The sequence below is a fragment of the Mustela erminea genome, chromosome 13, assembly GCF_009829155.1.
Source record: "Mustela erminea isolate mMusErm1 chromosome 13, mMusErm1.Pri, whole genome shotgun sequence".
Classification (NCBI taxonomy): domain Eukaryota; kingdom Metazoa; phylum Chordata; class Mammalia; order Carnivora; family Mustelidae; genus Mustela; species Mustela erminea.
This window is the reverse complement of record NC_045626.1, coordinates 58,369,043-58,385,639: the sequence shown is the minus strand read 5'-3', so window position 1 is coordinate 58,385,639 and position 16,597 is coordinate 58,369,043. Positions and strand designations below refer to the sequence as shown.

Genomic DNA, 16,597 nt, shown 5'->3' with positions numbered 1-16,597 from the left:
CCAGATGGCTTCACCCATGATTTTATCACTTAAGGAAGTTAAAACCAATCTTTCAGGAACTCTTCTGGGCAATAGAAAAGAAGGGAACACTTTTCAATTCACTCTACAAAACCTACTGCATTGATATACCAACATCAAACAAAGACAACACACACACACACACACAAAATGAAAACTACAGACCAATATCCTCATGAATACAGATATAAACCCTCAGCAAAATGAGTAAACAGAATTCAGAAACATATAAAAAGGATTATGCATCATGGCTAAGTGGGATTTGTCCCGGGAATGCAGGTGGTTTAAATTAGAAAATCAATTAATGTAATACGTTATATTAAGAAAAAAGAACAAAAACCACATGATTACCTCAGAAGATGCAGAAAAAAAGCTGTTGGCAAAATTAAACATTCATTCATGATTTAAAAAAAAAAAACAAAACACCCAGCAGACTAGGAATAAAAGGCAACTTCATGACACTGATAAAGAAGATCTACATAACACGCCTGCCAACATCATAGTAAGAATGACTAAATGCTTTGCCCTTAAGATCAGCAAGATTATAATGTCTGCTTTCACCATTTCTATTCCAATTGTATTGGAAGTTCTATACAGGGTAATTAGATAAGAAAAAGAAATAAAAGGAACCCAGACTGGAAAGGAAGAAGTAAAATGGTTTTCACGGACAACAGAATCCCGTATGCACTAAAAACAAACATACCATAAACGAAATTAACAAAACAATCCCATTCACAATAGCATCAAGAAAGATCAAACACTTAGGAACAAGTATAGGAAAAGAAATGCAAAACTTGTACGCTGACAACTATAAGATATGAGCAAAAGAAACTAAAGAAGACCTAAATAAAATGGAAAGGATATTTCCATTCATATCTCATATTCATGGATCAGAAAACAATATTGGTAAGATGCCAATAATCCCCACATTGTCCTAAAGAGTCAACATATTTCCTATTAAAATCTCAGTAACTTTTTTTTTGGTAGAAATTGAGAAGAGGATCCTAATGTTCATAAAGAAATCAAATGGAAATGCAAAAGGCCCACAGTAGTCAAACAGTCAAACAATCTTGAAAAAGAAAAACTAAATTGGGGGCCTTATAATTCCCAACTTCAAACTTATAAAACTACAACAATCAAAATCATGGGGCATTAACAGAAGGATGTGTAGATCAACTGAATAGAATTAAGAGCCCAAAATAAGACTTAAACTTACGGTCAACTAATTTTTGACTAAAAGTTCAAAAAAAAAATTCAATGGGAAAAGGGTTGTCTTTTCAACAAACGGCACTGGGAATTAGATATCCACACAGGCAAAGATTAATTTGGACCCTTACCTTATAACACACACAATAATTAACTCTAAATATAAATATAAATGTAAATACAAATATAAATGTAAGCTCTAAAATTATAAAACTCTGAGAAAACATCCAAGTAATCTCTGTGATTTGAATTAACCAGTCACTTGAGCATAACAGATAAAAAGGGAAAAAATCACAAATTGGACATTACGATTTTGCACTTCAAGAGACATAATAAAGATTTTAAGGAGAGCTCATGAAAAGGAAGGAATACTTGCAAATCATGTATCTGATAAAGAACTTGTATTCAGAATACATAAAGAATACTTACAACTCAATAATAAAAAGACAAATAACTCAATTAAAAATTGGGCAGAGGATTTGAAGAGACATGTCTCCAAAGAAGATAAATGAATGACCAATAAGCATAAGAGAAGGTGTTTAACATCATTAGTCATTAGAAAAATACAAACCCAAATCACATCAATACAACTTCACACCCACTAGGATGGCAATAATGCAAAAGCCTGGTAATAATGGTGTTGGTTGAGAATATAGAGAAAATTAGAACTTCGTACATTGCCAGTAGGCATACAAAGTGGTGCAGCCACTGTGGAAAACCATTGGGCAGTTCTTCAAATTGTTAAACACAGAGTTTCCGCATGACCCAGAGATTTCATTTCTCATAACACACCCAAGAGAAATGAAAACATATGTCCACACTAAATTTGTCCATGATTGTTTGCAGCAGCACTTCTTAAAGTGGCCAAAAAGTGGAAACAACTGAAATTTGAGGTTTCATTCAACTAGTGAGTGGGAAAATCAAACATGGTATATTCATATGATGAGCTATTATTCTGCCATAAAAATGAAGGAAGGCATTTCAAAAACCTTATGCTCAGTGAAAGACGCCAGTCACAAAAGACCACGTAAGTGTAAGATTTGTTTTCTACAAAATGTGCAGCAAAAGCAAATTTATAAAGACAAGAAAGTATGTTACTGGTTGCCAGGGCTGGAAGGAGTTGGACATTGGGAGTGACCAAATTGGCATGTTCTTTGTAGGGTGATGGAAATGTTCTAAAATTAGATGTGATGATGACTGTACAACCCTAGAACTGTACAAAAATTTATTGACCTGTACACTTCAAACAGGTGGATTTTATGGTCTTTAAATGAGTTCAGTGAAAGATATTTATAAATAACTTAAAATTTTAAATGATCTATTAATAAATATTTTAAAATTAAAAATCTACTAACATGCAGGGGTGCCTGGGTGGCTCAATGGAGTAAGCTTCTGCCTTTGGCTCAGGTCATGATCTCAGGGTCCTGGGATCAAGCCTGGCATCCGGCTCTCTGCTCAGATGGGAGCCTGCTTCCCCCTCCCCCTCTGCCTGCCTTTCTGCCTACTTGTGATTTCTTTCTCTTTCTCTGTCAAATAAATAAATAAAATCTTTAAAAATTTACTAACGTCCAACTGGTCTTTCTCTTTGACCTAAGCAAACTGGTCTTTTTCACTGAGGATGGAAAGAGAATTGCAAAGGGAGTCATTTCTTTGCCGCATGATTCAGTAACAAGTGGCATCTAACACAACTTTGTGGGTAACAAAAGATATACACTCCACACTTTAAACCACAGGATCTTGAGAAGTCGCGTGCAGACCTCACTGAGGCCAAACTAGAGAAGAAAGGGCACGATGCAGAAACATGAACTAGTGGGACAGCGGCCCCATGATGTGGCCACTGGAAGCAGCACCTAGATTGTCTCCCACTGGGGATAGAGGAGCTGTGTGTGAATCTACGGTTGAAATGGAGTTGGATGGACAACGTTAGCTGGGGCATCTTGAAAACTATACATAAAGGCTTGGCACAAAGCAGAATGACTGCCGAGGAAGAATGCAATACCAGTGCATGGAAGGCAAATTTCACCCCAAAACACGTGTTCGTCTGTCCTCAGCTATCTGTGGCCAAGCCAACATGTCACAGACATGTTTTATCAGGCCAGGCTGTACTCTTCTAGGAATGCCCCCCTCTTCAAGACTATCTACGTTCCCACTCTCATCATGTCGATGGTGGGAACAATCCTCTTAAGCCACCCTAATCCCCTCTCTTGGCCACAAATGCCTTGTCATGGTCTGAGAAAACCCTTCCATGGCCATTTAAACTGAAACAGAGAGAGTGCCAGAAACTAAATATGGAACATATCAAATGCCAGTCAGGCAATCCTGCTTTTTAGTTCCCTTTTTCCCAAAAATAATTGAAGTGGGATTTAGTTCCATGTCACCAAGAATCCCAATTCCAGTCAACTTTACAGCATTGTCTGCTTAAATTCTAGCCCATCAGTTCTGTCACAATACGGAAGGCTTAGTACCTTCACAGTCACACCTTCAGTACAATCCAGGGGTGTCAGATGACTGTGCCCGCATTCAGCCAAGAGTGTTCCTACCCTCCCACCCCCACCCCCACTTCTGACGACAACAGTTAAAGTGATTCTTTTGCAATTCTAGACAAACAACCTGTTTCAGGGTTACAGTAAAGAACGTAGAGATCTGAGCTAAGTCTGGGGAGTTTAAAGATGTGTCCAGCCCCCGGGAGAACAAATGATTAAGTGGTGTTTATGGCTGGTTATCATAAACCGATCTGATGCAATGTGATACAAAGCTTTTGAAATCCCAAAGAAACAGAGCAATTTGTCAAAGGCCATGTTAAGAGCTTTTGCAAGATCTGTTTCCATTGTTTATCAAACTTCAGCTTAATCGTACTTGGATGTGCAAAGCCTGAAGCATGACGTCGTTGTCTTTATGAAGACCCACGACTGGAATTGCAGAGAGTTAAATTAACCAGGGGGATGGAGATGATGTAAATTCACTATTCCTTTTTCATTGCATTTTCATTTAGTAAAAACACCTAGCTTCTCAGGCTGCATAAAAAAAATCTCTAGTCCCTGCGGACTGGCTCCCTGTAAACCTTGGTCCAGGTAAAGAAAGATCAACAATCCATTGTCTCTGAGGGAAACCAAAGTGCTTCTATACAATAGGTCACCTTCAGATCCTACAACAAAATAGTGAGATTTTATAGACCCAACTACACCCTTAAGTTAAAGTTAGAACTGAAACAAACACGGGTGCTATGGGAAATGTTACAAATCCTAGCTCTCCTTACCATACGAGAGTGTTATTAAAATGGCCATCGTTGTAATAATGTCGATAAATAACAAAGAAGGGGACAACAATAGTAATAAAAGCATTTAGCCCAAAGACCTCTAGAGTCAGGGATGTGACCGTGCTCAGTAGAGGAGATTAGGTTTTAATATGCAGTCCTAGGTGATCCATCCAATTTGCATCTCATTATTTTCCCCTACATCTACTCTGGTTGAACATGTACTACCCAGACCACAAGTGGATGGCCGTCGATTAAATCATTACACTGAGAACAGACTTAACAACACCGGCTTGACAGCTTTTTACATGTGGACATTCAGAGATGGAGATGTTTACGACACCAAAAAAATTTTTAATGCATCTTACCTAATATCTGAGAGATCACACTTGTTTCCAGCAATAGCCATTACAATGTTTTCTGGACCATGTTCCTTCAGTTCTTTTACCCATTTCTTCAGGGTATGAAATGAATCCTAAATCCAAAATGTAAATCGATCAATCACTGTAAAGACCCACCAACACAAGATTTCAACCAAGTAGAAATATAAACCCAACCCAATGTAACAAAGGAAAATATTTTTAGGAAACTCACATACATTAACATCCTACCTCCCTCTTGGCATAAGACTTAATATTAGCTAAGTTACACTTAAATAGCTGTAAAAGTTTCCTTTTCTGAAACCGAGACTTGACAAAGTTAAGAAAATCATGCCAGTAATTTTCTTCTATAAATAACATTAATTTAAGATGATAGCTTTGATTCAACATGAAAATGACTGAAGTCATAGAACTAGACATGTTCATGCTTATTTCAGGGAAGAAAGAGAAAGAATACAGATATACATTATCTCTGTCTCTGTCTCTGTCTCTTTCTCTCTCCCCGTTTCCCCCTCCCTTTCTTTCTCTTTTCCTCTCATCCTATCTTCCTTTCCGCTCTTCACTCAAAACCCTCCCTCAGCAAACCAGTCAAGGTAGACACCACATTTAGGTAGAAGAGTTCAAGATCCCATAGGTGGTAACGGTGATGGGTGATTGAACCTGCAGTCCTGTGCGCTGAGTCAGCACTCCAGGAGTGGAAAAAAACAGCCAGCAAACACTGCAGTTCCTTGACGGATATCCTAGATCCTCAACGTGATAACTAAAAATATGGTATACTATATATATGCAAATACACGACACATACATAAACATTATCCCTGACATTTTAAGTAGTGTGATTGAAACACTAATAGAAAATCAGCATTCCATAATTACAAAACATGCAGGACTTAAAAATAATTTCCCTCTTCCTGAAAAGCTGACGTTTCACAGAGCTGTACTGGCAGGCATGACCTTGCCTCTATGACGAACAGTCAATTTTAAAAATAAATGATCATTGTTGTTTATTTAATTTGGCCGATAAATCTGAAATGCTCCGCTGCATAGAGGTTGATAAACTCAATATATGGTGATTACCTCTGCCTACCATGCTATGATATCCCACTCCAGGCTACTGGCAAGACTCAGGCCATCAAGCCTCCGCTTCGGTCTTTCTAAGACAGAGAATCAACATACAGGGCATCAAAATTTTAAAGGGCTTTTATTTTCTTACCTGTTTGGTAATATCATATACTATGACAGCGGCAGCAGAACCACGATAGTACATGGGAGCCAGTGAATGAAACTGTTTAAGAACAATGCATAGTTTTAGGCCAAAGTCAACACATTTTATGCAACCCCAAATTAAATATAAGATTTTCCTGCTACATTATCCCTACAGGATCCCCGAATTCTCCCTAGAATTTTCCCAGGAACCCTGTTGGGCAATAAATTCTCCTCCTCCACCACACATGTGCTTGTGGCCAACAGACTGTGAAATTCACTTTTGGGCAAAGGCCAAGAATAAATTTTATTTTAAATGTTCCTCTTCTATGAATTTTATTTTCTCTGCTGCTCATTACTTATCTAATACGACTGACCCAGGGCAATCTCATTAGAATTATTCACTGGTAAGAAAAAGATGTTTGCCAAGGGGAGGACAAAAGGAGACTGACACAGATCACAAGACCCTCACTGAGTCCTTAATGAGGGCCACTGAGCAAGGGCGACTCCGAAACCCGCCCTCAGCCTGCACGGCTGCTGTCCCTCAAAGGCACACAGTGACACAGACAAGCTCCATTCCAGAATGTGAGCAAAGCACGGCTCACTGGTCACTAAAAGGCTCACCAGTCACTTTTGGGATAGAATCCTTTATCCCAAAAGAGGATAGATAATTAAGCTGAGAATACATAGACATTCTATGTCTATTTTGAAGAATAGCTCTTTGAATGCATTTGAAGACTATATCGTGGAAAGGTTTTGAAAGCTGAGAAGTAAGAGATAGCCCAACAGACAAATAGACAAAGGATAGACATAGATAAATCTCCAGGGAAGAGACGTAAATTACCAATAAATATTTTAAAACATTCAATTATGCTAAAAGAAATGAAAATAAAAGCAATGAAGAGGCATGTATTAATTTATTAAATATCAAATAGATTTATTATATCTATTGCTGGTTTGGATTTGGGCAGGGGGCCACTCCCACATGTTACATGGGAATGTGTTTTAAGACCTTCTTTGGGCACCTGGGTGGCTCAGTTGGTTAAATGTCTGCCTTTGGCTCAGGTCATGATCTCATGGTCTTGGGTTCAAGCCCCGGGTCAGGATCCCTGCTCAGTGGGGAGCCTGCTTCTCTCTGCCCCTCCCCCTACTTGTGCATGTTCTCTCTCTCTCTCAAGCTCTCTGCCTCTCTCAAATAAATAAAATCTTTTTTTTTAAAAAACCTTCTTATAAAAAGATGCTCAACATCACTAATCTTCAGAGAAATACAAATCAGAATCACAATGAGATATCACACCTGTTAGGATGGCTATTACCAAAAAGACAAAAGATAACAAATATTGGTGAAAAAAGGAAACCCCGATGCACCATTGGGAATATAAATTGGTGGAGCCACTGTAGAAAAGAGTACAAAGGGTCCACAAAAAACACAACTATATGATCCAGAAATTCCCTTTTTGGGTATATACTTAAAAGAAATGAAATCAAGTACTTCAAAAAGATGTCTGCACTTCCACATGCATCACAGCCTTATTCACAATGCACAAGACATGGAAACAACCTAAGTGCCTACTAATGAATGAATGAATGAAGAAAGTGCGGTGTGTGTCCATATATACAATGGAATACAACCCAGCACTTAAAAAGGAAATCCTGCCGTTTGCAGCAACATGGATGAATCTAAAATATATTAAGCCAAATGAAAGAAGCCAGGTGTAGAAAGAAAAAAACTGCATGATCTCACTTATAGATGGAATCTTAAAAAGTCAAATACACAGAAGGAGAGAGTAGAAGGGTGGTCAACAGGAGTAGGGAAGGGAAGGAATTGCAGAAATGTTGGTGAAAGGGTACAAAGTTGCAGTTACAAAGGGTGAATAAGTTCTAGAAACAACACACACAGTGACTGGTTAATCATATTGTATTGATTCTGGAAATTTGCCAAAAGAGTAGATTTCAGGTGCTTCGGTCATTTACAAAAGGGAAAAGATAATTGTGAGAAGGTATGTTAACTAGTTTGACTCTAGTAATAATTTCACTATATCTATGTACATCAAGCCATCATGTTGTACACTTTAAATATATCACTTTTTCTTTTAAAAAAGAAAGACTTGGGCGCCTGGGTGGCTCAGTGGGTTAAGCCGCTGCCTTCGGCTCAGGTCATGATCTCAGGGTCCTGGGATCGAGTCCCGCATCGGGCTCTCTGCTCAGCAGGGAGCCTGCTTCCTCCTCTCTCTCTCTGCCTGCCTCTCTGCCTTCTCTCTCTCTGTCAAATAAATAAATAAAATCTTTAAAAAAAAAATAAAAAAATAAAAAAATAAAAAATAAAAAAGAAAGACTTTCTTTAAAAGCCACTGTTGATAATATATATCAAAAGTTTAAATGTGCATATTGTTTGACCCAGCAATTCCACTTACAGGAACGTATACTGAAGTGATCGTCACACACACCAAGAACCTCATCCCTGTGTTATACGTGGGAGCAAATATTTGAAAACCCCCTAACGGTTCACCATAGAGAATCCATTAATGGTCTCTGGGTATAATGGAATAGCCTGCAATAATTAAAACGATGGTGGGGATTTTCATGTACAGGAAAAGGTTACATACTGTTGAAGGAATAAAAAACATCTCAAAGCAGCCTATGGAGTATGCTATGATTTAGGGTAAAATGTGAGTGGGTTTGCCTGTGTGTACAGTTACAATGTTTCTCAAAATATTCATGTGGGATTTCTAGTGATATGCACAATTTTCTTAAAAGAGCACTATACATAGCATTATACATTGCACAAATGTTTACAATGTTTTTTTTTAATTAAATAAGTTTTCAAGTTAAAAAAGCAAAAGCAGCCATTTTTATTGGAGTAAGATAAGGAGCAGGGGGGTAAGGAAGGATGGATCCTGAAGCTTTCCCAGCGAACAACAGAACCACCGTTCATTCATGTTTATTTCTCCCGGAATACTGATCACCGAATAAAGACCTGGCAAACTGAAATGATCCTATTTGGAAATGTGAAGCACATCGGTTCCCACAATTTCCCTTTTAATGCACTGAGGAAGGCTAGTGGCGCACTCTCAAGAGTGTGGAAGGAAGCAGGCTCTTTCTTAACTCCTAGCCCTTGTCTGCCTTGAGCAGAAATCTTCCTGGTGCCTCTGTGGTTTTCATAAAAGGGGATGGGTTGGATGGGGCTCAGGATGAACCCAGGAGTTCCCAGCTGACGGCCCTTGGCCTCTTGCCAGGACTCACTGGAGGACAGCAGGCCATTTACCATGCTTGCCTTGCATATTCACTACCCAACACTATGTGTTTGTTGTAATTGTTAGGCATCAATAAATCTATTTTTAATCCGTCCTTTGGCAATCCACTCCACATATAGAAAATAAAATCAGAATTCTTGCCCAAAGGGAGGAAAAAGCAATGTATTTTTGAAACATTCCTGCTTTGCTAAGGGTAAGGAATGCATATAAAGTGTCCTTCAGCCCAATTACATAAAATGCCCATTTTTTTTTTCAAAATAGCTTCCATATAAGAAAGGTCCACTTAAACACAGCACATAGGTACAAAATTTACATCTCAAAAATCAAGATACTCGTGGACTCAAGCACAGAGAAGAGTAAATTGTGAACATCTTCTTAAGACAAAGTCATTTTCAGCTATAATACCATGAGCTGAATCTGAAATGGCCACTGGTGTGCAGGACTCATGGATTATTGAATAGATCTTTGTATATAATGCATTACTTGTTCCTTCCTTCCTCCAAATGGAATCATTCTGAAATAAATCTGTTGGTGAAGCCACTTAAATGACTTTATTGCCGGGGACTTGGGGTTTTAACGAGTTGAAAGTTCATCTCTAGTCCAAAACCCAGTAATGCACTGACCAAAGGATAATATTTGTGGAGGACAAAAAGATAAATCACTTCTAGTTTACAATGTGTATACTCTTCCCCACACAAACATAAAAACAAAAGCACCACAACTGACTTCAATACTCAACATGACGTAATTCAATTTCCGTAGAGCCCAAATTAAGACTGATGAAAACACTCACCTAAAAGATTCTTCTAGAAACACAGTTTTACAATCACAGGAGGTTGCTGTAATTTTTAAATCTCACCTTGAAGAGTTCTTCAAAACTTAGCAGGACAGACATCAATTCAAAATTCCTTCTTCTCTAACTACCCAACAAAATATCTAGAATACTAAAAATTAGAGTACTCAGATGACTCTCAAGTGACATTTAAGTATTTAGAAAAAGCACAGGGAATTGTGACAAGCAAATCTGACGCTCAAAAGAAATGGCTGTTCGTGTACTTGGTGTTGTGCAACTGTGTATTTTCAAAGATTGCATGTCTACAGAATAAAAGAGAAGGGAACAGTCTCATTCGACCTTCTCAGACTTCTCAGCTTTTACAGATGGATGCTAAGCCTGTCCCCACTACAGGAACTGGGAGACAGAGGCATAACCTTTCTGGAAAGCAACAAAACAATGAATAGCAAGAGCAAGAAAATGTTCATACACCGATTCAAGGATTGCGCTTCTGAAGGGAATGGTCAGAGATGGTCACAAAGTAACCAGATTTCACTCCAGAACTATCAGTCATGCTGAAAAACTGGAACCTATTTCAATGTCTAGCCATCAGGGACCAGAAAAGTAAATTTGTCTAGACTCCCTCTGAGTCTACGTCTCTTCATCCTTTGCCCTTAGCCATGCGATGGACTGACAGGCAGCAGTGAAACTCACGTTTCTGAAAAATAAGAGACGGCATGAGACATAAGGGGCACAGTCTGGTATTTCCCAAGGGTCTTCTACTAAACCCTACGTTCATGAGGTACTTTTTGGAACAAAAACATTTCTTAGCCAAATAAGTTTCAGAAACACTTTACCTAATAATGTCCCCCTAGAGATTTGTGAAGTCTTATTAGTGTATTAAAGACTCTGAAAATTTCTGTAGTGAAGAAATCTATTTGTTTTGGTTTTAACTCAGACGTCTCCATTGATTTTTTTTTTTTTAACCTTTGTTCAAGTAATATTTATTAACATCTTGAGACCTAGTATGCTCAGAACCCACATTAAAGGCAAAGCATGAAGAGATCTAGGGAGTCTAATAGAGCCTGGCTCTATTCTGGTAAAATGCAGGTAGTGATGTGGGAAACAAAAGCAAAAGAAAAAGAAAAAAATTCTATCTCCTTACAATTTACACACGTCCTTGAGACAGGCAGAGTGACCTTCCTCTAAGGACTCAACGGTCTGGGTGTTAATAATTTAGCTTAACATTAGCCTGACCTCCAGGATCCTGTAAGTCTCCTTTCACATATAAAAATTCCTTTGGAAATTTCCTTTATGTCTACACCCCCCCAAAGTATGTGTTAGCAATCATCCTCTAAGCATATGGCCCACTGATACACATCTGAAGGGACCCATGACTAAAGTGTCACTAGTAGTAAATGACCTTTTCCTAAGAACAGCTAACCCTCCAAGGTCCTTGCTTCCAAATTCCTTAGAGACTGATGCTATCCCTAACCCACTTCCAACTTAAAAGTATATAAACAACCACTCTTCCTGACCCCAGTTCATTTCTTTCTGCCTATAGGTCTTGTCCCGTGTTTTAATAAAACCACCCTGTTTACATCGAAGATGCCTCAAGAATTCATTCTTGACCATTGGCTGCAAACCCCAATATTTTCAGATCAGATAACAGTGGAGGTGGGGTGAGTGGTGGTAACTAAGGTTTTTCCAGCTCTGTGATGTTACTCATGGCCAAGGTAAGGGAGACTTCAAATGGAACCTCTTTTTCCTTCGCCCTGCACTTGATTCCTCCAAGTGCATTACCTACAACAGAGGTCTCCTTTCTTTGCATCCCATGCACACACTGTTCAGCACACAGTGGAAAGTCTTATTCCAGGAAATATCTGAATCCTCCAGACCACCCAGTCTGCTTCAGGCAAAATTCCTTAAATGCAGGTTTGTGGCATCATAAATTCCATAGCAGCAAAAATTCTGCATGTCAAGAAGGAGCAGTAGTGGAAAACTCACGAATTTTCCAAACAAGGGCAGGCTCCAGCTGAGCTCTGCCTCCCCACAGGAGAATTATCCAAGCCAGGCCACTCTTGCATCAAGTCCAGGAACGTGTAGGAATGGGTCACGTGTAACGATTTTCAGACAGCGCTGTCCCTGGTGAGTCGCTTGTATGCAGCCTGGGAGAACCCAGGCTGGTCTGTATCCAGTGCCAGCACACAGTGAAATTCTCACATCCTGCAGAACCCTGAGCCTATGGGCAGTCAAGGGCAGAAGCCGAAATATATCCCGTGGTTCCACAGGATTCAAACAAAGAGGGAAGTGGTAGAGGAAAATTCTTGACATTCCCAACATTCTCAGCTGGCAAAAGCTGAATGGAAAAACCATTACTGAATGTTCTTTCTGTGCCATTCAGAAGAACGTTTCTGGTGTCTACACAGACCCTCTCTTTCCACGGAGAAGCAGAAGTCCTATTTAATAGACCCATTCAGATGTCCTAAAATCCAATAGTAGGTAGAGGTCAAGAGAAAAGGGGCTGGGACTATTAACAGTTATTTCTGAATAATACCGTGATAGGCAGAGCACCACTTATTATAATATGTCCAGATTGTTTTAAAAAACATTTTAATAGGATACACTACTTTAGAGTGAGAAAAGATTTTGACACACACACACACACACCCCTTCTTTCTTCTTTCAATTTGCTAATTAAAGACAAAGAGTTTCCTTGGCATTCAGGGGTCAGGGCATGGAAGCAAAAGCACCAGGAGAAAGCTGGGTTTTAGAGGTAACTTGACCTCCGGTGGACTCCTTTTTTGACAAGAAACAGTGCAAACCTCCTTGGGGAGACGATGATACAACACAAATCCAAACATCCTTCCACAACATAAGGTGTTGGTGGGAAGGGCACAGATTTGTGTTTTGAGAAAAGACGAGGTAATGAACTGGCGTATTCTCATCCTCAGAATAATGTGTAAGACAAAAGTCAAGGTTTTGAAATGAGGTAGAAATACATTTCTTCCCACCCACGTAATACCCAACTACAGAGAATCTCAACTCTTATTCCTGTCTGCTAGCAAGCCAGAGGAATTGCCTCCAAGTCCAGAACTCTGCCCCACCCCAACCAGAAGCTTTCTGCGTTTCTCATCGCACACAGTCCCCATTCACGGGAAGGAAATGCCATGAGGGTTGGTCATGAGTCTCCCTCTCTCCATACTCTGCTCAGGTAGGTTTGATCTCTCCCATCTGCATACAGCCCTCCTGTTCACAGTAAACATCCCGTCCTCGAGAGAGTCTCCCTGCAGAATGGGACTGCAAAACAAACATCGCCTGGGATTACTCCCAGAGCAGGACAGACTTTGGCCCATAGGCCTCAAAGCAGAGGCCTGACCCAGTGCTCCCCGGCGGTGGTACCCCTTCGTCCTACAGCCCCGCCAGCATGGTGCCCCCAGGAAAGCCTGCCTTCCTGGGCACCCACAAGGAGTTCCTTGAGTCTGTGAAAGCAGCTTGCTGGGAAGAGATCAGAGTCACACAAAACACATTCTCAGGCGTGTGGTTTCATTCACCCCCCAAAGTGCCATGCACCCAGGCCTCTGTGCCATGTTCACCGAGAGCAGCCTACAGACCCATCTTTCCTTTGACTGGCTATCTGGAAGTTTCCACTGGAGTACTTGATACGGTAGTGGCCACACAGCAGCCAGAAGGTTCCTGTTTTTAACTTGTGAGTTATGTTATTTACACATAACATAGAATCTATTTTTGACTTTTTAATTGTGGAAATTTTCAACCATACGCACAAGAAGAGAGTACGGTACAACGCGCGCCCATGCTCTCATCTCCTAGTCTCAAGATCAGCCCGAACACATGGTCCCTGGCATGTTTCCACCTCCCTCCCACCCCACCCCCGCCACTGGAATCCTCAGAAGCAAACACTTGATGTCATATTCTGTTAACTGTAAAGCAGAGTGATTTTTTTCTTCCAACAAAGTCAAATGGTGTCATTTTTCAAAATCCTTCTAACTTACGAGGCAGAAAATCCAAAGTCTGTCCAATGGTGTCATCCGGGCACTCGGCCCGGCCTCCCTCCCTCTCTCCCCAGCGCCTGGCCTCCTCCCCGCTCCCTGAACACCCAGCCACATGGAGCCCTCAGGGTTGTCCCATAGGCCTTCTCCAGACGAGACCCACCTCCGCTAGACATCCTCATGCCCACCTTTCATTCACACATTTTTCAACAGCCATGTCCTCTGAGATCCCTTCCTAACCCCCACTCTGGGCCACAGCCTCAAGAAACACATAAGGGCGGAACACACGTGATGAATCAATAACGCTGAAGGCAGGTGAGCTAGGTAAAACTGTTCCCATTTTACAGATGAGAAACTGGGCTCCAAATGGTTCAGTAAATTGCCCACAGACACACAGCTCTTAAAGGCTATAACCAGCCCTTGAACACAGCTCTTCTGACTCCAAATTCCATACTGTTTCCATTCCTCAGTTGCTTCCCCAAAATGAAATGCTGCATAAATTGATGTAATGCTGATACGGTCTTATACTAAACATATTCAGTCATTCAATAAGTACCTCTTGATCACCCGGTACATGATGGGAACTATTCTAGGGCGGTGGAAGGTAGAACAGCAATCCCCAAAGATGTCCATATCTTAATCCCTGAGACCCATAAATACGTTATGCTCCATGGCAAGGGGGCATTGAGGTTGCTCATGGAATTAAGAGTGCTGACAGCTGTGGGATGTTGACAGTGGGAAAAGCTATGTATGTGTGGGGGCAAGGGTATATGGTAAATCTTTATATTTTCCCCTTCAATTTTGCTGTGGCCTAAAACTGCTTTAAACAATAAAGTTTATTAATTTTTAAGTGATTTCTTTCTGGGGAAAATTAAATGAAAGGAGGCAAGTGGGTCTTTTTCAGATAGTATAAATGTCTTATATCTTGATTGGGATTGTGGTTGCATAGATACATACAATTGTCGAAACTCAACAAACTTATAATTAATGTCTACAATTTGTGCATTTTATTCTGTTAAAAGTATATGTCAGTAAAAAGTTAAGAAAAGATTTAAAAAAAAAAAAGAGTGCTGACAGCTGACCTTGAGATGGGAAGATTATCGTACAGTGTCCAACAGCAGCATCAGGGTCTTCACAAACGGCAGAGGGAGGCAAGAGAGTCAGAGAGCTTGGAAGATGGCTCTGCGGCTGGCCTTGAGGACGGAGGGAGGAATGCGGGCACAAACTAGGGAATGCGGGCAGCCTCTGAGAAAGGCCAGAAACGGATTCTATCCCAAAGCCTCCAGAAAGGAACACAGCACTACCTATGTCTTGCTCTTGGCCTGGTAAGGCCTACTCGGACTCCTGACTTTCAGAACTGGGAGGGAGCTGTGAGGGATCTGTTGGAGCCGCCCCAGGAGACAAACAGAAGGTGCAGAAGAGGAGTGGAGTCAGGCCGCCTTCAAAGGGGCCGCTCTGGGGATAACCGTTTCCCAACAGCGAGCTCTGTGTTCTAAGGACACTCCAGCTGTTCCTGCTTAGACACGTCCTTTGGCACCTCAGGAGCACGCTCTTTTGTTATTAAACGAAGTCCGTGTGCCTAATTCCCTTGTCACGAATGACATTCACGGGCTTGGTCTGTATTTGAACCAGACTGAGGAAATTAGATGCAAGAAAGTAAAAAGCGGAGGGGGGAGGAGTGGGGGGGGTGGGGGGGCAGGGGAGAGAGGGGAGAAAAACACAACCAGATAAAGTGCTTCTTAGCTGCTTCTTCCTCAGCGCAAGTCTTTGCCCGCAGAGAGTAGGAGAACGGAAACTGGCCTCAACCCAGGAGGCACAGACAATGCTTCATAATTAGAAGCTACTTAGGCCGTCCCACCAAAATACACACCAGGAAAATGTCATTGCCTGACTTGTGAAGGATCTTCCCCTGGTGGCATGGCCCTCCCTCCCAGAACACTCCTGCCACCGTCCACCCTCCCCCCACCGCCCAGTGGGGCAGTGCAGGCAGGCCTGGAGGAGGGGAGACCTACCGGGGCATGAAGGACCACAGTGGGGTCGACTGTGACAGAGAGGGAGCTACGGGACCAAGGGGCCGGGGCCACTTGTGAGCAGGAGAAGCTCATTCTTGCTGTGTAAGACTTGACGCTCGAGGCTACCCTCTCTGCTGTTCCTGTCTGTCCACTCCTCATTTCCTCTTCCTCACTTCCGGCCTTCCCATGGCACAGGCTTGAGGGCACTAGTGCTTGGGGTTTCCCTTAGGACTTACTAAATTTATTTCAATACATGGCCATGTCCTTCCTCTTTCTTTCCCGCCAGTGGCATTCTCCCCCCATCTCCTAATTTCCTAAATGACGCCAACACCCCCCCAACAGGACACCTCTGGGAACCGGGCCTGCCCACAGTGGTTACTCTGGACCCTGCTGCCATCGGACACCCCAACCCGAATGCCACAGTCACCCTTTCCTTCCGCAGCTTCTGTCACCGAGTTTTAAAGATCCCTGGACCTCTTTGGCTGTAGG

General features: G+C 41.4%; 1 protein-coding gene across 1 annotated transcript in view; it reads right to left on the bottom strand.

Annotated features, from left to right (window-relative positions):
* The window catches only part of RAB31 (RAB31, member RAS oncogene family), a 130,356-nt gene that overhangs the window by 36,175 nt on the left and 77,584 nt on the right, over window positions 1-16,597 (bottom strand). Inside the window, exons 4-5 of the mRNA XM_032309492.1 lie at window positions 6,071-6,142; window positions 4,846-4,952 (exon numbers count right to left, since the gene is read on the bottom strand). Coding sequence (XP_032165383.1) covers window positions 4,846-4,952; window positions 6,071-6,142 — 179 coding nt within the window. The remainder of the gene's footprint in view (window positions 1-4,845; window positions 4,953-6,070; window positions 6,143-16,597) is intronic.